The sequence below is a fragment of the Theropithecus gelada genome, chromosome 4 (genome assembly GCF_003255815.1).
Source record: "Theropithecus gelada isolate Dixy chromosome 4, Tgel_1.0, whole genome shotgun sequence".
Taxonomy (NCBI): domain Eukaryota; kingdom Metazoa; phylum Chordata; class Mammalia; order Primates; family Cercopithecidae; genus Theropithecus; species Theropithecus gelada.
The window spans coordinates 168,842,259-168,868,360 of record NC_037671.1 but is presented as its reverse complement, the minus strand read 5'-3'; the positions used below and the strand labels follow the sequence as shown (position 1 = coordinate 168,868,360).

Below are 26,102 nucleotides of genomic sequence, written 5' to 3'. Positions count from 1 at the left end.
TTTCTAGTTGGGCATGTTTATTAATGATTGCTTGGAAACACATCATAGGCAAGAACATGCTGGAGGTTCAGGGTACTTCAAAAAGGTTCTAGCAGAAAATAAACACATTTCCTCCACAAACTGCAAAATACCCGAGAACAGGGTTCTTTTAGCCCTTTCAGTTTTTAAAGCTCAGTGCACATGCGTTTCAGGGAATTTGATGATGCAGTTAGCAACTTTTCATGACCTCTGCTGTCCCACATCCACAGCCTAGTGATACACATAGATCTATGGAATTTTCTGCTGACAACCCCGTCAGTTCAAAAGAAGAAAGCTGCCCCTGCCATCACTCCTAACTTGTGTACATAGGATTTGTAAGAGGTTGTCCTCTCTTTGTGGCAGATGTAGACTGAAAGATAAGCCTGGGAAAGATGCTGGTCACATCCCAGCCACACGAGGCAATCCAGTCATACTTCCTGAGGCTTTATTTGAAAATACTGTTGTAAAAGCTGTTGCTGAACTTCACTGCTCATGTAGACAGCGTGGCTAGAAGGGATGGCAAAGCATAAGTTGAAAGAGCACTTGGCTTAGTTCAGAACACCTGAGAGCAACCTCTGTTCATCATCATTATCATCCAATAATGATATTAATGGAAGCTAATGCCTTTGGGGCACTCACTCTGTGCTAGGCGCTTTGCTTGGGATAGTGTATTACTTGCAGTATCTCATTAGTCCATGCTTATGGGCAGTAAACTTAAATCCTCTGAGCCTCAGTTTCCTCATTTGTCAAATGGGGACAATGATGCTTTTCTACCTATTTCTTAGGGCTGTGAGAAGGGAATTATTAGAATAGCATGAGAAAGCTTTATGAGCTCAACTGAAATAGTTTATTAAATAGTATTCTGACTCCTACTGAAATACAATATTGTCACTAAATATTTTGATTTATTGACCAAGAAATTGAAATTAATCCCAACAGGGCCAACATATCTACTAGGACCTGAGAGAGGCACTAGCAGTTCTAGTTAGGGCTGGGAGTTGGGGTGAAGTGGGGGAGAGTCTTGACTGTATCTTCTGTTTACAGTGCGCCTGACATTAGAAGACTAGGAGTGCTAGCCAGGAAGATCTTGGAATGTGTCTGTCCAGTATTCAGTGGCGAGTCCATGGGCTGCGAAGAGGTGGGGGGTGGCTAACACAGCAGGCCTTGTCTGTCTCAGGAGCTGAAGGGGGGCAGCCAAAGCAGGGTGGACAGTATGATTGCAAGGCAAGCAGGGGAGGAAGAGCCACTTGAGACACTGCTCTCGGCTGCTGGGGAGGAGCTGCGAGCAGGCGGCGGTGGGAAATTGAGGCTTATTGTGAGCAAGGTGCTGGCCTCCAGGGCGATGGGGAGCGCAGAGCAGCACATGAAAGCTGCCTGCCTGCGGATGAGCCGGGAGATGGACCACACATGTGGATTGCAAGGACAGCTACTCAGAGAGTTCACATTCCTCCCCCAGTGAACTGGGTATGATTGTAATGGTTTGTTAAACAAACAAAGGACCTAAAGCTGTGAATGGGAGAGAAAAAAGACTTAAGGTGAAAAGGAGAAGAGGCCCTGCTTGCTAGTGTTCCACTCTTTTTAAGCTTTCTCCCCCATTTCCTTAACATTCCTTTCCCCTTTCAGAAAAGCCAGTGTTGTCGCTTGGAAAACTTGCCTTGTCCCTTCAGTGCCATTTTCTTTTAAAATGGAAACCCGATGAAATGTCAATCAGTTTAAAAAGAAAAAATCAAGAACCAGGATAATCTTAAAGGACTAGTGATAAATATTTTTATTTCTCAAATTAAGTATTCCTGGATGAACAATTTGCTTTGCATCCTTTGAATTTATTGGACATGACATGGAAAGGCAAAGAGAAAATTCTCAAGCTTCTGGCAATAATTGTGTCTAATAAAATATGGCCTGTGTCCCGAGAGGCAGACGGGCATGCTTCTGGAGGAAGCGGAGTGAGCTTTGGAACAGGTGCAGCAGCTTCACTTTTCTCACATAACCATGCATGTACACAGTTTACTGTAAGTTCTGGATAGTTCTACATCGAGCTTGAAAAAAATACTGCATGTTACTTTAAAACTGTCCATCACATTTGTGTCTAGGGTAATCCGATTTGGTCTTGGGTTCATCTCATGTAAAAAGAACCAGTTAGCATTTCAGAATAGTACCTTTCAATCGGCTGTTCTCTCCAGGTAACTGAATTACCATGTGGGAAGGATAAGTGATTATATGTAACATTTTCCTCTCTGCAATTCATCTGTAGATGGGACATCCTCACTTTCACTGGCTCCCAGTTCCCTATAGGATAAACCCAATGTCCCCTGCCAGGTGCGCTATCCCTGTTATTGGTTTTCTGACACGGGCCCTTCTCCTGTTGATCCCAGCCAGTCTGCACCACATGTTCCACAATGCCCCATACTGCTCCTGACTCCGAGCTCTTCTTCTCTATTCTCCCCTCTGCATCTGCAATATACCTCCTCCCTGGTATACTCCTAGACTCAGCCTAAATAGTCATTATCAAACTTTAGAAAGTGCAGATATTCAAAAAAAAAAAAATGAGGTCATCTATAATTCCACTGTCAAGATGCCCCACTGCCATGTAGTTATCTGCACTTCAAGGCCTTTTTCTGTTTATTTAGTGATATGTTATTTTAGGATCAAACAGTCCACCCAAGTCTTGAGCATCCTTTCTAGATCTCAGATCCTTCAAGGTCATTCAGGTCATTTTAACGCACAAACCAGGCATCCCATGGTCAATGTAACTAATATGCTTTTCACATTTCTCTTCTCAATGTGAGCCTATATTTTCACATACTTCCTGAGAAAGAAACAGGCTTTTCTTTCCCTTGAATGGTAACCTTATTGGAAAAATAATAGGTCCTGCTGCTAATTAGAGCTGCAGTTCCTCCATGTCCTATACTTAGAGTCCCAGGAAAAGAGATCACCGCCATCAGCTATAGAAGTAGACCCTAAAAGGGCCTAAAGGTGAGACTCAAGGGTTTCTAGGGAGGGAGGAGGGGGATATATTTTCAGCTGTCATAAAGGAATGATCCCCGTTCCTGACTATAATGATTAGAAAATCTTCCCCTAATACCAAAGGCTCTTGTCTGGATTTTGGGACTTGCTCTCCACCCCTCACCCCCCACCAGGCTACTGAGAGTCTTCTTTAATAAATAGTCCTCTTCAAACAAGGCAGTCCCATCTCAGCTTGAGAACCAGGCCTGGGCTTAACCCTTGCCTTTCTCAATGCACACATCTATTTTACTTACTTGTAGACATTTGTGTATTTTTTTTTGTGTGTGTGTGATGTTTCTATTTAAAAATACAATGCATATGGTAGGGAGAGGTGAGGAGGCGTGTTAAAGATCCAAGAGTCTGCAACAGTATTTCTTTTCCTCTTTGCCCCCTGGTGGGTACTATACTGGATGACCCATCTGGAAAAAGGCCTTTGGCCCTTTTATGGGGATCCTGGCTGTCCCAGCCCCTTGCTTCCATGCTGTACGGATGAGGAAGGCCAGTGGTGGAAGTGGCCCCAGATCTGTGAGAGATGAAGCACTTCTGTGGTGTCAGATTCCAGCTCCCTGCTCATCGGAGTCATCCCTTCCCTCTTGAACGTTTTATTGGCATCCTCTACCTACCTCTACCACCTCACTCCATCTCCATGTAGATGCAATCAGGGGCTAGCCTTAAAAATCATCCCCTCTCCTTTCATGTTTTTTGGTGTAATGATACATATTTTAACCATTTCGTCAATGAATGTTAGTCACTGGATTATATTAGCTGAGTTATAACAGGTTGCTTCATGGTGTTGACTCTCAGATGCTCTCTGGGTTCTCAAGTGTTCCCCTTGAAAGTTTGACTCAAATGCCTGTCCCAGCCCCTGGGGTCTTGCACTGCCACTGCCTTTTTGTTGGTGGTGTTCTCTTTAAAAAATAATATCCTGCTCTTCTTTTAAGGACCTCTGTTCTCTCTAGGATATTAATGATTCTTTTTTTGAAGTTTGCCTTCCCTCCATAGTCTTTTTTTCCCCGTTAGTTTTTGTGTCCGTTTTCCCTATTAAGTGCCTTCCTCTGATTTCTGGTGATTCTTGGCCTACTAATTTGTGAGTCGAACCAGTAAAGAGCTGATGGGAGCTTTGTATACTTAGGTGGGGCTTGTCAGCTGGAGCCTTGTGTAGGGTAAGGTGGCGACCCCTGGAGGAACCCCCTTTGTCCTTATGGTTTGCTCTTTTCTCTTGGGCTCGTCAGCTTCCCAGGGAAGACTCCTCCATCCTCCTGGCCTGAGAGAGGGGACATTCACCCTGTGTCAGAATACTCCCCCACTTTCATACACTCTCCATAGCGAGCACTTGTGCTAGGGGAAGGAAGAGCAGGTGCTCCACTGCAGGCACCAGGAGAGGTCAGGAGGGCTCAGTGCTTCACTAACAGACTTTCACCTGCTGCTTTCCTACCTGTTTCCATCCTCACTTCCAGAAGTACTTACTGTACCAAATTGCGGAGACGTATGGTAGATGCTGCAGGGTATAGCAGGTTGTTTTGTTGCCTCTTATTGCTGGCTTAAAGTTTAGCTTTCTTAGGATGACCAAGTCGATCACTGTTTGTTTACCTGCTTTTCAGCTTCCAAAATTTGTTGTTTTCCCCCTTTTATATTAGGCTGTGTTTTAGAAAAATCCCACCATCACTGTTTTAGTAGAATTTTTGGAGAGACCAGAGCTACATGCTTTTATTCAATTGGCCATCTTTAACTAGATATTACACTATTTGTAAACGGAACACACCCTGTCCCTTTTCAGATGTTCTGGCTAGGATGTGGATTTGATGTTCCAAAGCTGTAGCATCATCATCTGGACAGCTTTCTCAATTTTCTCCCTGAATACTGAAGAAATAATTCACTTTGTCTTTCTTGTTTATCTTAAGCCTCATTTCTTAGAAAGTAAGAGCTTAGTCACTGGGTTAACAAAATTCAGTGTCTCAAGGTGACAGCTGAAAAGAACCTATAGGCAACAAACCTGATGGCTCAGCAGGTGGCTCTCTCAGAGAGAATAGAAGGGCAGGTGGTGTCTCCTACAATGAGGATAAGCTAGAATGAAAGCTCTTCAAACACAGTAAGGTGGAGATCTCTACTGGGCCTCACTGTGTGGAGGAGGAACTCATGCCTCTGCCTGGGAGTGACAGAGAAAAGTAGAAATTTGCCAGGTAGACAAGGGTTCCCAGGACATTCCAGGAGGGAGAAAGCCAGAAGCGTGAGAGAAAGTAGCACTAGAAGGAAACAGCAAGTAGATTGATCTTTGGCCTTGCCTTTAGGCCATGATGGGAGTGAGGTCTGCAGACATGGCAGCCATGACTACCTGGAGGTTCTGGACATCATCTTTCTACTGATGACATTTCTAAATAGCTTTTTAAAAATTTGATAGAGACTGCTACCAAAGTCCTTCAAAGAACTGATATTGAGAAAAACAACTGTGTTAGAAGACCAAAAGTGGAAATTCAATTTCCTCTCAGAAATGGGTCTTGCATTGATTGTGTCAGTGGGGACAATAGAAATAGAAGCCAGAAGTCACAGTTTATTTTAAGAATGTTGTAAAGCAGTTGTGTCCCATTAGATGATTGTGTTATGTAGCATTGGGGAAGTCCTGGAACTACACGTGTGTTCTGACTTCCCCCTCCACCCTCGTATACCCCTGTCCCCTGGGAACACAGTCTTTCCTGGCTGTTACCATATATATATGTTCTTCTTCCAGTCTGATCCTCTCTCATCCCCAAAATAATCAACATGAGCACAACGAAGCAGATGGCACAAGCCTTCTTTGGCATACTGGCAGATCTGTATCACTCACTCAGTATTTTTAGAATCAAGGGGACTGAAAATTATGCCCTGAGACGTTTTGGGGTAAGACTTACTATCTGCTCTGTCAGTTCTGTTAGGATCGATGGTGATCTGCCAGATAATAGAAAGCTGTCCTAAGTTGTTTTAAGGATGTGGCCAGAAAGTGCATCGGGTTTCAACCAAAGATTGGGCTCATCAGTAAACAGCCAGAGCCGATCAAGTGCATGGTGATGAGAGATGTTGTATATATCCACACAGTTTTTTTTTTTTAATAACTAAGCTTTGACCCTCAGCCACAAAGAGTTTATAGTCTGTTGGGGAAGACAGTCTTATTTTTACAGAAGTTTATTATTATATCATGAAAACAAATATTTATTTTATTCTAAGGCCCATATTGAAGAAATACATAGTTATAGTGATTAAAAATTACTATGAATTTGGGTTCATTAAGGACTCTCTGAAGAAATTAAAGAATGTTCACTATCATATAACTAATTTAGTTCTGAGGACCAACTTTGCACTTAGTGTTAGGCTAGGTATATTAAACACACGAATCTGGAACTCAAGATAAAGCCTTGGGAAAAGATATTCATGAAATAAGCATAAAAACGAGAGGCTTTGTGTTTTAGTCTTTGAGGGAAATGTTTTGGTCTTTGAGGGAAACTTGAAGTTGGAGGAAATGTGTCTCATCTTTAAATAAGCCATGGCCATCTCTAACGCTCAGACTGTCCCCTTCATCTTTGAGGGCTCAGGGGAAATGTATGCATGGGTGATGCCCATGACTGCTGGCATTTTGAATCTAGAGAAGAAGTGGCTGGAAAGAGATCTGGAAAACCTCATTCAGTGCCAAAGGGCAAGTTTTTCAATTGAATAAGCTTTATTTTTTTCTTTGTACTCCTAGTGCGTTTGGTAAGCAATTAGTCAAGGTTTACATCTGCTGAGAAAGAATGCCGGCGTTTTACTTGCCACCTCTTGTGTCCTTTCTGCACATGTGTTGTCCAAACTGCCGCTTCTTTCCGTACAATTGATACAGTATAGTATCCATAGGGAGAGAATGTGTCTCTTTCCGGTTACATCCATAGCTAAATGGTTAGAACGTGAGCTGTACATTGACACGTGGTTCTACAGTACTTTTAATCCCAGTGTTTCATAAATACTGCATATTTGTAGGGTGTTCATTTAGATTACAGTGTGCTTTCAGATGCATTTTGTTTCAGTCAATTGTCCCAGCAGCCTGTTTACATACATCAGGTAACTATCACAATTGAGGAAACCGAAACTCAGGACACAGATAACATGGATAAGCTGGAATTTGAACTGGGGAATCTTTCCACTGGATTCACAGAACAAGTGGCTGGATTTACAGCTTCAGGGTAAACACCTGAGGCTGAATCAGTAGCACAGTTGTGTGCAAGGAAAACACAGCCTTGCCTTCATCTCCTTTCATGGGGATACCAAGAGTCTGCCTGTGCCATCCAGTACAGGAGCCACTGGCTCTATGTAGCAATTTAAATTAAAGTTAAAGTAAAAAATTCAGTTTCTCAGAGGCACATTTTGAGTGTTCTGTAGCCATCACATCTGTAACATTTCCAATATTGCAGAAAGTTCTGTTGGACATACTGGTCATCTCACAAAGCAAGAGTTGGGGAGAATCAGCTTACTGAGATAAGTTGGAAAAAGTATATATGCAGGGCCTTAAGTAGGTGAGAGAAATACAAAACCTTCCCCAACAAACCAGCTCCTTCTCTGAAGGGGCGAGTGGGATGAAGGCTATTTTGAGTTCAGCTATAAAGGGAAGGAGAAAAAGATGCGTTTTCAAACGTCATACTCTGTGTGTGTTAGTCTTTTTTAATAAAAAAGAACACAGAGCAATTCCAAGTGAATGAGTGTGTTTTATAGCTGGGCCGGTATTATGGCCAGACTTAGGCTGGATGAGAAGTAGAACAGATCATGATACCTAGCAGAGCAAACTCGGCAGGCGGAATAGAATTCCTAGAAGGAGTTATTTTGTTTGTGACCAGGGCTGTTGAGGATTCCTCAAGGTAGGGCCTTAGGCATGAACTAGAATACTGGAAGGGAACCAGGGGTTGGGGGAAAGGGGTTTGGACAGAGCCAAGACAGGTCACACATAATTGCAGAGGTTGTGCATGCTGCTAGAATCAAAGCCATCAGAAAGAAGGGGTGGTGCCAAGGTGCTGGCCGAGGATGCCTGTGTGTCCCCTGTTTGGATTAGTGCTGACCAAAGGTGCCTAAGTCAGCTTTCAAGTTTCCAAGTGGGTGGGGCAGGATGGTGAGGGGCATTTGCTTGGCACTGTGAACTCTGTCCAGACACTGAAAACATCTACAACAGAAGATGAGGAACTCTACAAGTTTCCTGGAATTTTTGCTGGTTAGAAAAGGAGTATGTGTTTGGTTATGCCTGTGTACTACGTAATACTATATTTAAACATGCTTAAACTGTTATTGCAATAAAGTTTCATCTAGTTAGACTCATACTTTCTGATCTGAAAGTAACCAAAAAGGTAAGTAAAAATTAACTTTTAACAATAAAGAGCAACTCTAGAGACATGGCAATAAATGACTACAAGGAGCAGGGAGGGTTTTAAAGACTCACTGCAATTGGTCAGCTTACCATGAGTGCTCTGCTTACTGGCAAAGTTCAGCAAATGCTGGCCTGTGAACAAAAGCTACTCAAGTGTACTTCACCTAAGCATACAGTACTCTTAATTTTTTTAAGTATTGGCACTTGAAAGGTGAGCATTTACCCACCTGAGAATCTCTCTCTAGAATAGCACAGGGTGATAGTGATCCAGGGCCTTACACTGGCAGGTAGTGGCAGGTAGAGGCCAGTTTGAAACCTGCTGTCAGAGTCCAGGGATGAAATGTAGGGGGCTAGTCCAGGTCCTGAGAGTGCAGCTAGGAGGAGACATCTCCAAGTGTAAGTTTTTGGAACAGTTTCTCAGCTCGGCTGGAAAGCCACCCTAGTAAGTGAAGTATTGTTCATGATGTAGCCTCAGACACTTCAGGTTCCTCCAATGATGGCCAATTGGTAGAAAAAGAACATGGTTTTTGGTGACTGTGGCTGAGTCAGAAGGGTGATAATGATTTGGGTTTGAGACAAGTTGGGTTTGAGGAGGCAGTAGGCCCACCTCCTGGAAGTGGCCTACCAGCAGGTAGCTGGATGGGCCCTCCAGGGTAGGGCCAGGGAATGAAGAAAGGTCCATAAACAAAAGAGGAAGAGATTAGTAGAACTTACTAGAGGATGGTGCCTACAAATCTGAATGTGGCCTGAGCTGGTTCCTGAGCTATCAGCTTTGTGCCACCACATAAGTGCAACTAGACAGACTAGACTAGCTTTATGCACATTCTGTTTATATCAGCCCTTCTGCAGAGTAATCTTACAAACAAATTAACTTAGGTGTATACAAATTATTTCTTATCCTCTGGAAGTTTAAACAGGTGTGATAAGCAACTAATGTTATGCCAACAATGAGTGACGAGGAAGAGCCCATGGTTTGAATAAGCGTGGGTGATTTTTGTTTATGGACCAGTAAAAACACTTGAACACACTGAGGGAGGTTTTTGTTGTTGTTGTTGTTGTTTTCCTCTTTGGTCAACTGAGCTTCACAGTGATCTGAAATAGACAATACTGGATCTGTGGAAAGAACTGTCCTTATCAGAGGAAAAGTGTGCTCCACTGGCCATCAGTGCTTGACTCCTCACACTCTGAGAAGCCAGACGTGTAGATTTATATGCAGACGGCCCTCTCACGGGGAGAATTATGTTCCATGAGCACCATTTAAAGGAACGTGGTGATTGTGGGTAGTTGATTCTGAAGCGGTCAGGGAGGAAAAGCATTGTTTTCAAATGGCTAATGCAAGAAAACTGTTCCTCTTCTCTCCACAGCCAATCCGGGGACCCAGGACATGCCCCAGCTATAGTGATGCAGATTACCTTTCTGCTCCTGAATCGCACCTGTGCCTCAGACTTTCTCCCCCCAGCTTGAGACTGCATGTAAACTGGGATGTGTGAAAGCAGGAAGCAAAGCTAGTGACAGCTGAGAGGCCCATGTCTGGGTAGAACCAGGCCCACGATGCTGCCTTTCCCGTGGTCTGGAGTTCAGCTGCAGGGACTCTGCTGATGTGCCCAGCACCATCCTTCTGTTTGTGCTTAAATGGCACAGCATTTGGTCAGCACATCTGAAAAGGAAGGTGTGAGAAGCAAAGCCCATGGCCACGTTCCCCTGCCAATTATGTGGCAAGACGTTCCTCACCCTGGAGAAGTTCACGATTCACAATTATTCCCACTCCAGGGAGCGGCCGTACAAGTGCGTGCAGCCTGACTGTGGCAAAGCCTTTGTTTCCAGATATAAATTGATGAGGTGAGAGGCTTTAGCAAAGGTATGCACTTTTAGAAGTATGTTTAAATGGCTTTTCTAGCCCTCAGACCACACGATGCAAGGGGAAAGGGACACAGGATCCGGATGCATTTTAGCCTTTGAGGGATTCTTTAAATCTGCATCCAGTGATTCCTGTGGTTTTATGTGACAGTCTTGTTATGTAGCGTCAGTTCATTCTTTCAATAGAGATTTCTTATGCACCTACAATATACCAGGCCTCTCCCCATGGCTGGAGAAATAGGACAACGCAATTAAAACACAACCTCACTGCTCTGACAGAGCTATACAGGTGGAAGAAGTTGTTCTTCACTGCCTGATGAAACCTGGGAAGGCTTCTCAGATGGGGACAATCTTTAAGCTGTGACACAATGAAAGAGGAGGAGGCAGAGAGGATGTTCTGGGAAAGCCGTAAGTCTTGGCCTTAAAGCACTCATGTTCAGAGGGTACTACCCGAGGAGGAGCAGATGAGGCTAAAAGTGCAGGCAGGAAGGAAGCCACATATAGCAGGCCTTACCTCTGTCTGAGAGGGTTTGTCTCATTCAAGTATGTAAGTAGTGAAGTAATATGATTTGTTTAGTATCCTAGAAAGAGGACTCTGATAATAATTTGAAGAAGTGGCAGGTAGGCTGATTTGAAACCTGCTCTCAGAGTCCAGGGATGAAATGTAGGGAGCTGGTCCGGGTCCTGAGAGTGAAGCTAGGAGGAGACATCTCCAAGTTTAAATGTTTAGAACACAGTTTCTCAGCTTGGGTGGAAAGCCACCCTAGTAAGTGGAGTTCAGGTGGTATGCAGATGAGGAGCATGTGCATCTAATCAAAGTTTTAAAGGCATCCATGACACACCAAGGATAAAAAGCACTGTTTTAGCGGACGAGTCTTTAAAAAAAAAAATCACATTTAATCTAAGTTATTTATTGAATGCCTGTTAGGTACCTACTTCCATGAGGGATATGAATACATTTGATGTAGTTTCTGCCCCCAGAGGATCTTTTTAATATCACAGGAAGGCTCCGTGTACATGCAGTGGCTGTGCTGCACAGTACCGGAATTGGTAATGAGCATGGTGTGTGTTGTGTCTGTGCACTCAGAGCCACACACATACCACGCCCACTCATACGCGCTGCTTTTGATACTTGGTTAAGGAAAATGCACCATTTGCCCTTAATTTCATGAAATAAACTTTGAAGTTTCAACTTTGACTGTTCACATACAAACGCCTGGAGAGAGCCAGGCTTTAGCAAGTGAGACTTTGCATCTGACTGGTACTACCATAGACGACATTATGAAATCTTGGAGTGACCCTGGAGGAAGGCACTTGAAAGAATGAAAAGATGGAAATTATGCTCCTGGCCCTTAAGAATACCACTGTTATACATAATGTAATGTAATAAGTTGGTTTTAAAAGTTAGCCTGCAAATGCTTACGTATTTTAAAATTCAAATGTCTTCTGTACATGGGCCCCCCTCTAGCTGTCACGAGCAGAAGTACTGAGTGCCGATCATGTGCATGATTTTGTTGCAGAGGCTCCCTGTTTCACATGAAGCTTCTTGCGTGTGCGTAGGGTAAGGGTCCTTATCCAAACATGAGAGCAGCGCTGGCTGTAGCTGAGTCACAGTGAGGACACTAAAACTGTAGATAAAGACTGAGACACATACAAGAGACCAATGTTTAGAAAAGAAGCATTAGTGGGGTAGAACTATTGGAATTACAGTTGACCCTTGAACAACGTGAGTTTGAGCTGCGCAGGTCCACTTATACACAAATATTTTTCAACCAAATGCAGATTGAAAGTACAGTATTTGCAGGGTGTGAAACCTGTGTATACTGAAGGCTGACTTTTCATACACACGTGGTCCACAGGGTGGACCGCAGGACTTGAGTATACGTGTATTTGGGTATGACAGGTAGAATCAGTACCCCGCATGTTCCGAGAAATAATTTATTATGGTAAACTGCACTGAAAAAGAAGTCTTAAGTCATGTTTAGAAGGTAGTTGTTCTGAGCAAGGAAAATGGCTTGTTCAGTTAAGGGCGTAAAGAGAGGCAAAAAGGGGAGCTGTCAGTGTACTTTATGTACGAACCGCCTTCCCTACCTCAGCCCCCAGCATGTCTTGCCTCTCTTGCCTGAAGCAGTGATATAATAAAGGACTGGAAGAGTGTGAGATAGCAGGATGCTTTCGGTTTTGCTTTTCAAAAAAGGATGATACCTGTAATCCCAGCACTTTGGGAGACCAAGGTGGGTGGATCATGAGGTCAACAGATAGAGACCATCCTGGTCAACATGGTGAAACCCTGTCTCTACTAAAAATATAAAAAATTAGCTGGGCGTGGTGGTGCACGCCTGTAGTCCCGACTACTCGGGAGGCTGAGGCAGGAGGATCACTTAAACCTGGGAGGCGGAGGTTGCAGTGAGCTGACATTGAGCCACTGCACTTTCCGGCCTGATGACAGGGCGAGACTCCATCTCAAAAAAAAAAAAAAAAAAAAAAAAAGATGGGGCAACAGAGGTTGAAGGAAAAAATAACTGACTTGATTAACCAGAAAACATAATGTGGGTTCCAGTGCAGCAAATAATGAAACCAGTTAGAGACAGCAACAGGCAAGAAAAGATGATTTGGCAAGGTTGGAGGTCCTAATGTGAGCAATCAACCTCTAAATAATTCTAAGATCACTGATATGATCCAGATGATACCCAAATATGGTGGCATTGGGTACTGACTCTAGGACATACTAAAGTTGTTTTCATGGGTTATAAGGTAAGATGAAAAACTGAGGGAAAGAAACAAGTCGTTGAAGTAATTTCAGCTACAGGATGAGAATGTTCTAGATCAGGATTGTTGCATAAGTAAGTAAGGGATAAATTAAAAGGGAAAGAAGTAGATGCCAGGCAAGGGAAAGAGTCAAGAAATTCAGAAGTGTGGGAGCTAGTGAAGTTTGGAAGGCAGTGGTCTTGTTCAAGTACTACTGGGGTGTCAGCTTGCACCCCACTTACAGGTAGTACAGGTGTAGGACAGGAAAGAGTGGTTAGGAGATAACCAGGTGAAGTAATTCACCTGGTATTGATCTACCCATGGGTGATAAATGAAATCAAATCAAATGAAAATCCTCTATAATGAAAGAAAAGAGAGAGGTACAAACTGACTCGAGAGCTGTGGGTCACCAGTACTGGGCCAAGAAAAAAAAAAAAAAGGTTTAAATACCAAGTGTGTAAGCCAGCCCCACTTCATATTTATTCCTGCGATATATATATACATATAGATATCTTGTAGAACAACATGGCTATTTGCCCTCTAACATGCTCTAAAAACCCTTTCTCCAACCTGTGCATTTATTTAGATAGACCTAGAACGTGGAGACACCAGCACAATCTGATTTCTCAGATGCCCATCGTGTTGGTTCCTATCCCTGCCTTACAGTACCCACCATGTTATCATTTATGTGCGAACCAGCCGTGGTGTCCTGGAGGGAAGGGAAGGGATGCACACAGCAGGCTTTTTTATTTTTTATTTTTAATGAGAGACAGGAGGGAGGCATGAGGTTGTACTTTATTTTTAAGAAAATGACAGTTTGATTCAGATTAGCTTTATATTTTTTGAACTGGCTTCCAGTCGGCCTCTAGGTGGGGGCCTCCACTCAGCAGCTGCTGTTGTAGACCCCTCACCAATTCTGGCTCCACAAGAGGAGCAGGAATAAACAGTATAGGGCAGATGTTGGCTGAAAGGTGTAATTAAGTATACTTTTGACTTAAACATACTGTCTTAAAGAGATCCTATCTCTTTTACAGAATGAGTTGTTAGAAATTCTTTTGTATCTAATGTGAAAGCTCACAGGGTACAACTGCACTTAAATTGTCAGTCAGGACAAGCTTTAGCCTCTCATGACAAAACCCGTAAAGGACGTAACTGCCTTGAGAGATATGAAGCTACAAGTTGTAATGAAGGATTGTTTTATACGAGATGCTAACATATAGTGCTCCGTGTTTTAGTTATTAAAATGAACCCTCTTAAAGTTCAAGGATGACAAACTCAGGGTTTCCTTATGCACTGAGCTTTTAAAAGCCAATGTTGAGTTTAGATGTTAGCAAGTCAGTGGAACTGTGAAAGAGATGGAATTGTGGTGGCTTTCCATAACAGTTTCTTCTTCACAAACATAAAATAGCTATTTTGAAATTCCAAATTGACTAGACGGACTATGGCTTGAGCCATTGTTGAAGACAGACTTACAGCTCTTATTAGGGGTAGCAGCTTCATATTTAAAGAAGAAAGTCTTTTTGAATTTTGCCAATTAAATTACCAGTGACCTTTAAGAAGTAAGTCAAAGGTGTCTTAGAGGGAAAATTTGAAGTAATGGAGACAGGCAGCAGCATCAGAGATAAGAGCTGATAGGCAAGCTTTGAATGAAGGAAATCAAGACAGTGGTGAGATCTCACGGTGGGCAGAGGCTGAGGCTGAAAGCACAGGCAGCAGGCTGATGTTCACAGTCCTATTAGACACTTTTCTGAGCTTAAGGATGGACTTTTTAAGAGGCTCCTAAGAGTTACCTGTCCATGGCCTGAACTTTCTGTCTCAAACAACAGAAACATAGGAACTAGGAGCGATAACCTAAAACTGGGGCTTCATGTGGTTCTGGGTAGCAGGCAAATTGAGTTACTTCAATTTCCAGAGTACAAAAGACCCCTTTAACCCCTTCCTGAAAAAGATTTTTCATGGTCACATATTTTTAAATACTTGCATACTTTGTTTAGAAATCTGTATACATTAAAAAAACATGTTCTCTTAAAGAATATTCTGGCCAGGCAGGGTGATTCTTGTCTGTAATCCCAACACTTTGGGAGGCCAAGGCGGGAGGATCACTTGAGCCCAGGAGTTTGAGACCAGCATGGGCATAGTGAGACCTTGTCTCTACAAAAAAAATAAGAAATGAAAAATTTTAAAAATTGGCCAGGCCTGGTGGTGTGTGCCTGTAGTTCCAGCTATTTGAGAGGCTAAGGTGGGAAGACTGCTTGAGCCCAGGAGGTTGAGGCTGCAGTGAGCCATGATCGGACCACTGCACTCCAGCCTGGGCAAAAGAGTGAGATCCTGTCTCATAAAACGTTTTATAGGTGTGAAAAATGTATTATGGCTTTAGTATTGCTTGCTTTTTTAATTATAAAAGTTTATATATTTGGAAAATATAAGAAAGAATTTTGAAAATTATGCCAAGACCCAGAGAAAACTATTAACATTTTGATATAATATTGTTTCTACACCTTTCTTTAGCTCTTTAAAACAACTCTGTATTGTGAAATTTCTCCTTCTGCTCCTAGGCATATGGCTACCCATTCTCCCCAGAAATCTCACCAGTGTGCTCACTGTGAGAAGACGTTCAACCGGAAAGACCACCTGAAAAACCACCTCCAGACCCACGACCCCAACAAAATGGCCTTTGGGTGTGAGGAGTGTGGGAAGAAGTACAACACCATACTGGGCTATAAGAGGCACCTGGCCCTCCATGCGGCCAGCAGTGGGGACCTCACCTGTGGGGTCTGTGCCCTGGAGCTAGGGAGCACCGAGGTGCTACTGGACCACCTCAAATCCCATGCGGAAGAGAAGCCCCCTAGCGCAACCAAGGAAAAGAAGCACCAGTGCGACCACTGTGAAAGATGCTTCTACACCCGGAAGGATGTGCGACGCCACCTGGTGGTCCACACAGGATGCAAGGACTTCCTGTGCCAGTTCTGTGCCCAGAGATTTGGGCGCAAGGATCACCTTACCCGGCATACCAAGAAGACCCACTCACAAGAGCTGATGAAAGAGAGCTTGCAGACCGGAGACCTTCTGAGCACCTTCCACACCATCTCGACTTCATTCCAACTGAAGGCTGCTGCCTTGCCTCCTTTCCCTTTAGGAGCTTCTGCCCAGAACGGGCTTGCAAGTAGCTTGCCAGCTGAGGTCCATAGCCTCACCCTCAGTCCCCCAGAACAAGCCGCCCAGCCTATGCAGCCGCTGCCAGAGTCCCTGGCCTCCCTCCACCCCTCGGTATCCCCTAGCTCTCCTCCGCCACCCCTTCCCAATCACAAGTACAATACCACTTCTACCTCATACTCCCCACTTGCAAGCCTGCCTCTCAAAGCAGATACTAAAGGTTTTTGCAATATCAGTTTGTTTGAGGACTTGCCTCTGCAAGAGCCTCAGTCACCTCAGAAGCTCAACCCAGGTTTTGATCTGGCTAAGGGAAATGCTGGTAAAGTAAACCTGCCCAAGGAGCTGCCTGCAGATGCTGTGAACCTAACAATACCTGCCTCTCTGGACCTGTCCCCCCTGTTGGGCTTCTGGCAGCTGCCCCCTCCTGCTACCCAAAATACCTTTGGGAATAGCACTCTTGCCCTGGGGCCTGGGGAATCTCTGCCCCACAGGTTAAGCTGTCTGGGGCAGCAGCAGCAAGAACCCCCACTTGCCATGGGCACTGTGAGCCTGGGCCAGCTCCCCCTGCCCCCCATCCCTCATGTGTTCTCAGCTGGCACTGGCTCTGCCATCCTGCCTCATTTCCATCATGCATTCAGATAAATGATTTTTAAAGTGTATTTTTCGTATTCTGGAAGATGTTTTAAGAAGCATTTTAAATGTCAGTTACAATATGAGAAAGATTTGGAAAACGGAACTGAGACTATGGCTTATTCAGTGATGACTGGCTTGAGATAAGAGAATTCTCGAACTGCATGTATTGTGCCAATCTGTCCTGAGTGTTCATGCTTTGTACCAAATTTAATGAACGCGTGTTCTGTAATCAAACTGCAAATATTGTCATAACCAACATCCAAAATGATGGCTGCTATATATAAGTGTTTGTCATATGGAATTTAATCGTAAGCCATGATCATAATGTTAACTAAATAACTTTATGTGGCACTGCCTAGTAAGGGAACTATGGAAAGGTTTGGATCTCTCCAAATTGGGAGAATTTTAAAAATAAGAAAATAACCTTTATATGATATATTATGACTAGGCTGTGTATTTCTTTTCAGGGATTTTTCTACCTTCAGGGTTGGATGTAGTTTAGTTGCTATTACCATAGCCAACCTGTAGTTTTACATATACAATTTCTTGTGGAGCAATAGAGTTCTCCATTTTACAGAAGCATTTTAAATGTAGTTTGAATATTTTCCACAAGATGCTGCAATGTGAGTTATCACTTCATTTATCTTAAAGACTAAACTGGTTGTCAGCTACATCTGACAGAAAAAAAAATCACTGTGTAACCAGGTTAAGTGGTAAAATAATCCAGGCGTCAGTCAAAGGCATTTTGCTGACTATAATATTGATTATATTTTTAACAGGAATTTAAGAAAATATTACTGGAATTAAAAATATATATATTAAACAAGAATTTCCTTTGCTCTGTCTAGCTTAAACTACTACTCAAGCTGCTTAACTTGTTAAGTATTGTTTTTAATCACCAATAAATAAGTGCATTTGTAATTCATCAGTTTGTCCTTATTAGCTTTTATTCAAAGAGGATTATGTTTTACAATGTAACTATAATCTCTTGAATTTGGTATCTTATTAATGAGTTTTAAAGATGTAAAACCTAACCTTTTTTAAAGCTCCATTGTCTTATGTTTTTAGAGGCTTTCTTTTCCATAAACATATATCTTACATATAATAAACTTTTCAAATCTTGCAATTTGGCTTGATTAATTTTTCATACCGCTCCACCTGTGTCAACATGAACTACATACACTCAGATCAAGACAGAAAACACTTCCGGCTCCACGTGGCTCCCTCCTGCCCCCTCCTGCCCCCTCCTGCCCCCTCCTGCCCCCTCCTGCCCCCTCCTGCCCCCTCCTGCCCCCTCCTGGTCATTACTTCCCCCACAGAAACTACTGTTTGGACCTCTACTGAGCATCTATTAGAAACTTCACTTTTTTTGAGTAAAATAATTATGACTTAAGATAGAAGCTTATATGCTTCTGTTAAATTCACAGTGCTAAGATCTTATTTCTAAAAACACTGTACAATATTTTAAATCAGTCTATAATATGACATAATTTATTTCTAATGTATAGATCAGAATACTATCTACCAGAGTTTAGTCTAACCTGGGCTACCATGATCCACTTTTACAATGGTGTTTACCATTAATTTCTAGCCAAATTAGAAATGTACTTATTTCTTATTGGGATTTCCTCAAAGTATTATGCTCCTTAAATCTGACAGGCCTATTTCTGTTTATTTTAGCACTAAATAGGGTGGGGGTAGGTAGAGAAAGGGAAGATGAATTTATCTGTCTATCCAAGAAGCCTATTGGTAAAACGTGAGAAAAACCTGACCCACTCACAGTCCTTAACAATGATGCTGATGACCACTTAAGGGGCAAACTGCTACCCAGGGTTGGAACTGAGAAGGAAGCTTAATCTGTGAGACCCAGCTGCCAGACAGACCTGGGTCTTTAAACTACAATGAAACCCACAGGGAGGAAATGAGACAAAGTGATGTAAGTTATTCCATTAGTAGGAGTCCACTGCTTGGGGATGTTTAAGTCAGTTCCCATATCCCCTCTTTGTTCTCAGAGGCAAAGCAATCTCCCAGAGCAAAAGGGGAAAAAGGAGTAGCTCATCTCAGCTAAAAACCTCCTGACATCCATTTACAGAAGCTTCCACAGATACTTTTACATGGCTTACTACTGTCTCCTGTCAGTTCCACAACACATACTTGATTTTCCTGAACGCAGAACATAACATTTGGAGTTTGGTCCCCAAAATACAGAGCATAAGAATTTCAGATATTCTGCATTACAAGCTGGGGTAGACTGGGATTCTCCTACTTACATTTGGACAGAAAGAAACGGTTTAATTGTCCTAATTAAAATTTTACGAGGTTAAGAAAAAGTTCTTGGATTTAAAAGTATAAGTACAATTCATTCTACAAAAAGAGATCTATTGACCCTTAAGATTGCAAAGAGGCTGGGCACAGTGGCTCATGCCAGTAATCCCAGCACTTTGGGAGGCCAAGGCAGGCAGATGCCTTAAGCTCAAGAATTCAAGACTAGCTTGGCCAATAGCGAAACCCCATGTCTACAAAAAATACAAAAAATTAGCCGGTTGTGGTGGCGCAAGTCTGTGGTCCCAGCTACCCGGGAGGCTGAGGTGGAAGGTACTGCTTGAGCCAAGATCGCACAACTGCAGCCTGGGTGACAGACTGAGATCCTGTCTCAAAAAAAAAAAAAAAAAAAAGACTGCAAAGAGAAGAGAGGGTCACCTCCCAACAGCTCTGTATAAATCAATGCTAACGAAATGAATAGATAGCTTCTGATTTGGCCATGATAAATAAATGCCTTGAGGCCACTGAGAACATTCTTCCCACAGTATGGAAGATTTTGGTAATCTTTTCTCCTCCACTTCAGTGTTTCCCCCCAAATATGGTCTGTGTGACCGGTATATGTAAGACACTTCTACACAGTATATACATAAACATTTAAAATAAGTATAATAGCTATAATTTAATACTTACTAGATGCCAATATCAAAACTGAGATTTCACAGCTAGTACATAAAATGAAGCTAGTTAAAGAAAGATTTTCCTAGTAAGTAAATAATGTTAGTACTCCAATTACTAGTCTACTAAAAAGGTTCTAATATTAAAACAACATTGTCTTAAAAACCCATCAAATGTCCAATTAAAAAACATCAAGTGAATTTGAATCATGTATTATACAGGTTGATGTGTTTCATGCTTTTGTTTTGAAAAATTCAAAGGGAGTAAATAAAAATTTGAAGCTAGTTTTACTTGTTCTAAGTGATGCTTCAAGAAGAATCAAGGGTATATAAACCGATGTCACATCTACCGTTCCCTCCCCTTAGGTGGCATTCTGGGGTATGCAGCCATCCAGGCTGATGGGTTTCAGGGAGCCAGCCTGAAAGCAGAAAGAAGAGGCATTTACTTTAGAACGTCATTGTTTCCACATTGAGAATGCTAAATAATATAGGCCTCTTTAGACTTTTAATTGTTTTACAAACAATTCACACTCTCAGGGAACTATTCTTTTTGAAGGTAAGGTACTTAGAAAAAGGGACAAGGCAATAACCTTTCCGGTCAAAAGTGAAGGATCATTCCCCTTTCCTATTAAGTCATAAATCAAAAACTGAATATCCTCTTTGAACTGTATGTTTAACAGAAGAGTCAGTTTCAAGAGCATACATTTTGTTAACTCAATCTGGAGTTTGTCCAAACGTCTCTTCAGTTTGCCTACTATGCATCCGTTCTCTTAAAAGTCATTAACTGACCAGGAACACCTGGATTAGAGGTGATTTTTTTTTTTTTCTTACCTGGCTTCTAGGAGTTAATCTTTTTTAGAAGATTTACTAAATCCTTGTCTGAGTTTTGCTCCAGAAGCAGGGTCCATAGCTAATCCTTTGCAAACACAAACAGATTTGTTATTATGTCAAAGCAGAACATTACCAAGAAAAGAAGACATGATTGTGAAATCCCCACATGGGTTCAAAAGTTTCTATTCTTCCTTTTTTTTTCTTTTTTGGTGAGAGGTGGGGGAGTGTTGTGGGGAGGGTAGTAAGGGTAGGGTAGCTACAGACAAATACCCACTCTCTGGCCTGAACCAAATAAGGAAAACAGGGGCTCCCTCAGGTGTCTTCTTTCCTCTGCCCCTAGCCTCTGTTTACTCATGGACTTTGGACTGTACCTCAGGTAACCCACCTTTTATATACTAGGACTTTCGACACCCCCTCCACTATTGCCCCAGCTTTCAAAATGGACCCTGATATTTTGGATCTTCAAATTCTTTGCTAGCTCTCATATGAGAAGACTTTGCTAAGCCTTATGGAAGAATAAGCTTCCTTCCCTGCTTGAGGTTGTCTACGTGACAATGGATTCATTCTGCAAACAGTATTCTTTTCCCTTGAGCCCAGCAGCGCTGTTAGGTATGGAGATACACAAGTTTATGGATATGCGCACACCACAGCACCCCCTGACCACATCGTAGGGGACAGGATTCTCAGAGGTTCTTTTTTGTTAAAAAATAAAAAAGGAACAAGTCCCCTCTGTCCTAAGAAGCCTCCTTTCTACTCAGTGTTTTATGAAGGAGCAATAACAAGGAAATTGTGGATCAAACTCTCAAAGGATAGGAATAGAAAGAGCTTTCAGTGTTAGTTTTACTGAAACATAAACTGGTTTTACTTCTGCCAAAGAATCCGCAACTGACACTTTGATGCTCGACAGGTTTGCTACATAAGTAAATTAGGTAAAGAATGGAATGCTAGTGAAGGTAAAATGCTTAACTTGATGAAAATCCACTGGATCTAGAAGTAAAGTAGAGCCCACACCAGCAAAGCTGTACTAATGCAATCCACTACTAAATATACAAAGCAATGCAGGTCTAGATCCCAGAACTACACGCTCATCGTGACATTAGTCTCTGTACAAAGATCTTGGAGAAGCAGCTTCTTGGCAGTACCTTCCAGTATATTTATCACTCATATAACAAAAGCCTCCAGAAAACAGCCACCAGTACATATTTGCTGACTAGGCTATACACTCATTTCCCAGCTGAACATTAGAATCTTTTAGGAATGCAAGAAGAGCCACATCTTTCTCTAAAATAATTTCCAAATATGTATCAATAGAAAAATCAGTAGCATTTCTATACAGCAATAATAATCATGCTAAGAACCAAACCAAAGTCAATCCCATTTCTAATAGTCAAAAAAAAAAAAGAAAAGAAAAGAAAAAGAAAACAACTCTGGGAATACATTTAACCAAGGAGTAACAGATGCCTATAAGGAAAACTACAAGATACTGATGAGAGTTAAGAGGACACAAGTAAATGGAAAAACATTCCATTCTCATAGATTAGAAGAATCAATATTGTTAAAATGACCATATTGCCCAAAGCAATCTACAGACTCAATATAATTCCTATCAAAATAACAATGACATTTTTCACAGAATTAGAAAAAAAATCCTAAACTTCATATGGAACTGAAAAGAACCCAGGTAGTGAAAGCAGGCATCACATTACCTAACTCCAAATTATACTACAAGTCTATAGTAATCAAACAGCATGGTACTGGTATAAACATAGACATATAGATCAACAGACAGAATAGAGGACCCAGTAAGGGAGGAGACCACCCCTCATATTGTCTTATGCCCAATTTCTGCCTCCAAAGAAAGAAGAAGTAAAAACTAAAAGGCAGAAATGAAATCCACAAGCAGACAGCCCGGCACCATACCCTGGGCCTGGAAGTTAAAGATCTACCCCTGACCTAACCGGTTATTTGCATTAAAAAGGCACTGTGAAGATCTCTGTCCTGTTCATTTCTTTTCTAATTACCGGTGTATGCAGCCCCCAGTCACATACCCCCTGCTTGCTCAATCAATCACAACCCTTTCACACGGACCCCCTTAGAGTTGCAAGCCCTTAAAAGGGACAGGAATTGCTCACTCGGTGAGCTTGGCTCTTGACACAGGAGTCTTGCCAATGCTCCCGGCTGAAGAAACCACTTCCTTCTTTAACTCGGTGTCTGAGGGGTTTTGTCTGTGGCTCTTCCTGCTACACCAGAAATAAAACCACATACCTATAGCCAACTGATATTTAACAAAGTTGACAAAAACATACATCAGAGAAAGGACACCCTACTCAATAAAGGGTGCTGGGAAAACTGCATAGCCACATGCAAAACAATGAAACTGGATTTATCCGTCACTATATACAAAAATTAAGATGAGTTAAAGACTGAAACGTACGATGTGAAACTAAAAATTCTAGAAGAAAACCTAGGAAAAATTCTTCTGGACATTGGCCTATGCAAAGAATTCAAGACTAAGATTTCAAAGCAAATGCACCAATAACAAATATAGACAAATGGGACTTAAACTAATGCTTCTGTAGAGCAAAAGAAATAGACAATGAACAGACAAGCTACAGAACGGAAGAAAATATTTGCAAACTATGCATCTGACAAGGGACTAATATCTAGAATCTACAAGGAATTCAAACAAGTCAACAACAACAACAAAAGGATTAGGAAGTGAGCAAAGAACCATGGATAGCCATTTTCCAAAAGTAAACATAAAAATGCCCAACAAGCAGATGAAAAAATATTCAACATAACTAATCATCAGAGAAATGCAAATTTAAACCATAATGAGATGTCATCTTATACCAGTCAGAATGGCTACTATTAAAAAGTCAAAAAATAACAGATGTTGGCAAAGATGCAGAGAAAAGGGAACATTTATATACTGTTGGTAGAAACGTAAATTAGACAACCTCTGTGGAAAATAGTATAGAGATTTCTCAAAGAATTAAAAATAGAACTACCCTTTGATCCAGCAATCCAACTACTGGGCATATAGCCAAAGGAAAAGAATCATTTTATGAAAAAGATACATGCACTCATGCTTATCACAGCACTAGTCACAAGAGACACAGAATCAACCTAAGTAACCATCAATGAATGATTGGATAAAGAAAATGTGGTATATATATATGGAATACTATGTATCCATGAAAAAATAAAATAATGTCTTTTGCAGCTATATGTATGGATTTGGAGACCATTATCTTAAGTAAAATATCAAAAACAGAAAGTAAAATACTGCATGTTCTCACTTGTAAGTGAAAGATAAATAGTATGCACACATGGACATACAGATTGGAATAACAGGCATTAGAGACTTGGAAAGGTGGGAGGGTGGGAGGCGGGTGAGGGATGAAAAGTTACCTAATGGGTACAATAAACACTATTCAGGTGATGGTTACGCTAGGAGCCCAGACCTCAGCACTAGGCAATATACCCATTTAACAAAGCTGTATTTGTACCCCCTAAATCTATTTTAAATAAATAAACAAGGTCACTGTATAATGATAAAGGGATCCATTCAGCAAGAAGATATAACAATTCTAAATATATATGAACTTAACACCAGAACATCCAGTTCCTCTAGCTTATATAGCAAATATATAGCAATATATAGCGAATATTATTAGATCTAAAGGGAGAGATAGACTCCAATACAATAATAGTTGAAGACTTCAACACCCTACTCTCCATATTAGGCAGATCATCAAGACAGAAAACCAACAAAGAAACATTAGATTTAAACTGCACTTCAGATCAATGTACCTAAAAGACATGCATGGAATATTTTATCCAATAGTGACAGAATACACATTCTTCTCATCAACACATGAAACATTCTCTAGTGTAGACCATATGCTAGGCCAAAAAGCAAGTTTAAATTAAAAAAAAATCAAAATCATATCAAGTACCTTTCAGATCACAATGGGATAAAACTAGAAATCAATAACAACAGGAACTTTGGAAACCGTACAAATACTTGGAAATTAAATAACATGCTTAACAGCCATTGGGTCAATGAAGAAGAAAGAAGGAAATAAATGTCTTGAGACAAATGAAAATGGAAACACAACATATCAAAACCCATGGGATGTAGTAAAAGAAGTGCTAAGAGGGAATTTCATAGTAACAAATGCCTATATCAAGAAGTAGAAACATTTCAAATAATCAAGCTAATGATACCCCTCAATAACTAGAAAAGCAAGAGCAGAACAAATCCAAAATTAGCAGAAGGAAAGAAAAAATAAAGATCAGAGCAGAATTAAATGTAATAGAGACTTAAAAATAATACAAAGGTCAATGGAATGAAAAGTTAGTTTTTTGAAAAGACAAAATAGATAAATCACTAGCTAGACTAACCAAGAAAATAAGAGAGAGGATGTGAATTAGCAAAATCACAAACAAAAACAGACATTACAACTGATACAACAGAAATACAAGAAAGCATCAGAGACTTATAAAGAACTATATGCTAACAAATTAGAAAAGCTAGAGGAAATGGATAAATTCCTAGACACATACAATCTACCAAGAATGAATCAGGGCTGGGCACCGTGGCTCATGCCTGTAATCCCAGCACTTTGGGAGGCCAAGGTGGGCGGATCACCTGAGGTCAGAAGTTTGAGACCAGTCTGACCAACATGAAGAACCCCTGTCTCTACTAAAAATACAAAAAAAAATTAGCCTGGTGTGATGGCACATGCCTGTAATCCCAGCTACTTGGGAGGCTGAGGCAGGAGAATTGCTTATACCCGGGAGGTGGAGATTGCTGTGAGCCGAGATTGAGTCACTGTACTCCAGCCTGGGCAACAAGAGTGAAACTCCCTCTCAAAAAAACAAAAAGCAAACAAACAAACAAACAAAAAACAAAACAAAAAAAAACAATGAATCAGAAAGAAAAACCTGAACAGACCAATAACGAGTAATGTGCCGGTTGGGGTGGCTCATGACTGTAATCTCAGCACTTTGAGAGGCCACAGGCAGGTGGATCACGAGGTCAGGAGATTGAGACCATCCTGGCTAACATGGTAAAACCCCCTCTCTACTAAAAATACATAAAATTAGCCGGGCATGGTGGCGGGCGCCTGTACTCCCAGCTACTCGGTAGACTGAGGTAGGAGAATGGCGTGAACCTGGGAGGTGGAGCTTGCAGTGAGGGGAGATTGTGCCACTGCACTCCAGCCTGGGCGACAGAACGATCTTCTGTCTCAAAAAAATAAATAAAAATAAAATAACAAGTAATGAGATTGAATCAGTAATAAAAAGTCTCCCAACAAAGAAAAGCTCAGCACCGGATGGCTTTACTTCCAAATGCTATCAAACTTGTAAAGAAAAACTAACACCTATTATTCTCAAACTATATCAGAAAATTCAAAGGAGGAAATTCTTCTGAACTCATTCTGTGAGGCCAGTATTACCCTGATACCAAAACCAGACAAGAACATAATGGAAATAGAAAACTACAGGCCAATACCCCTGACGAACACAGACACAAAAAAACTTCAACAAAATACTAGCAA

General features: G+C 41.5%; 2 protein-coding genes across 37 annotated transcripts in view; one reads left to right on the top strand and one right to left on the bottom strand.

Annotated features, from left to right (window-relative positions):
* The window catches only part of PLAGL1 (PLAG1 like zinc finger 1), a 113,390-nt gene extending 95,499 nt beyond the window's left edge, over nt 1–17,891 (top strand). For 21 of the 36 annotated variants that reach the window (XM_025382545.1, XM_025382539.1, XM_025382528.1 and 18 more), the window contains one exon: nt 15,535–17,891. In XM_025382545.1, the coding sequence (XP_025238330.1) occupies nt 15,539–16,774 (1,236 nt within the window). In that variant the 5' untranslated portion in view covers nt 15,535–15,538 and the 3' untranslated portion in view covers nt 16,775–17,891. Of the gene's footprint in view, nt 1–9,738; nt 10,214–15,534 lie in introns of all 36 variants that reach the window. The other 15 variants (XM_025382522.1, XM_025382518.1, XM_025382520.1 and 12 more) reach the window with 1 other exon arrangement.
* Nucleotides 17,892–19,915: 2,024 nt separating this feature from the next.
* The window catches only part of ZC2HC1B (zinc finger C2HC-type containing 1B), a 65,605-nt gene continuing 59,418 nt past the window's right edge, over nt 19,916–26,102 (bottom strand). Inside the window, exons 7-8 of the mRNA XM_025384083.1 lie at nt 20,533–20,617; nt 19,916–20,120 (exon numbers count right to left, since the gene is read on the bottom strand). Coding sequence (XP_025239868.1) covers nt 20,547–20,617 — 71 coding nt within the window. The 3' untranslated portion in view covers nt 19,916–20,120; nt 20,533–20,546. The remainder of the gene's footprint in view (nt 20,121–20,532; nt 20,618–26,102) is intronic.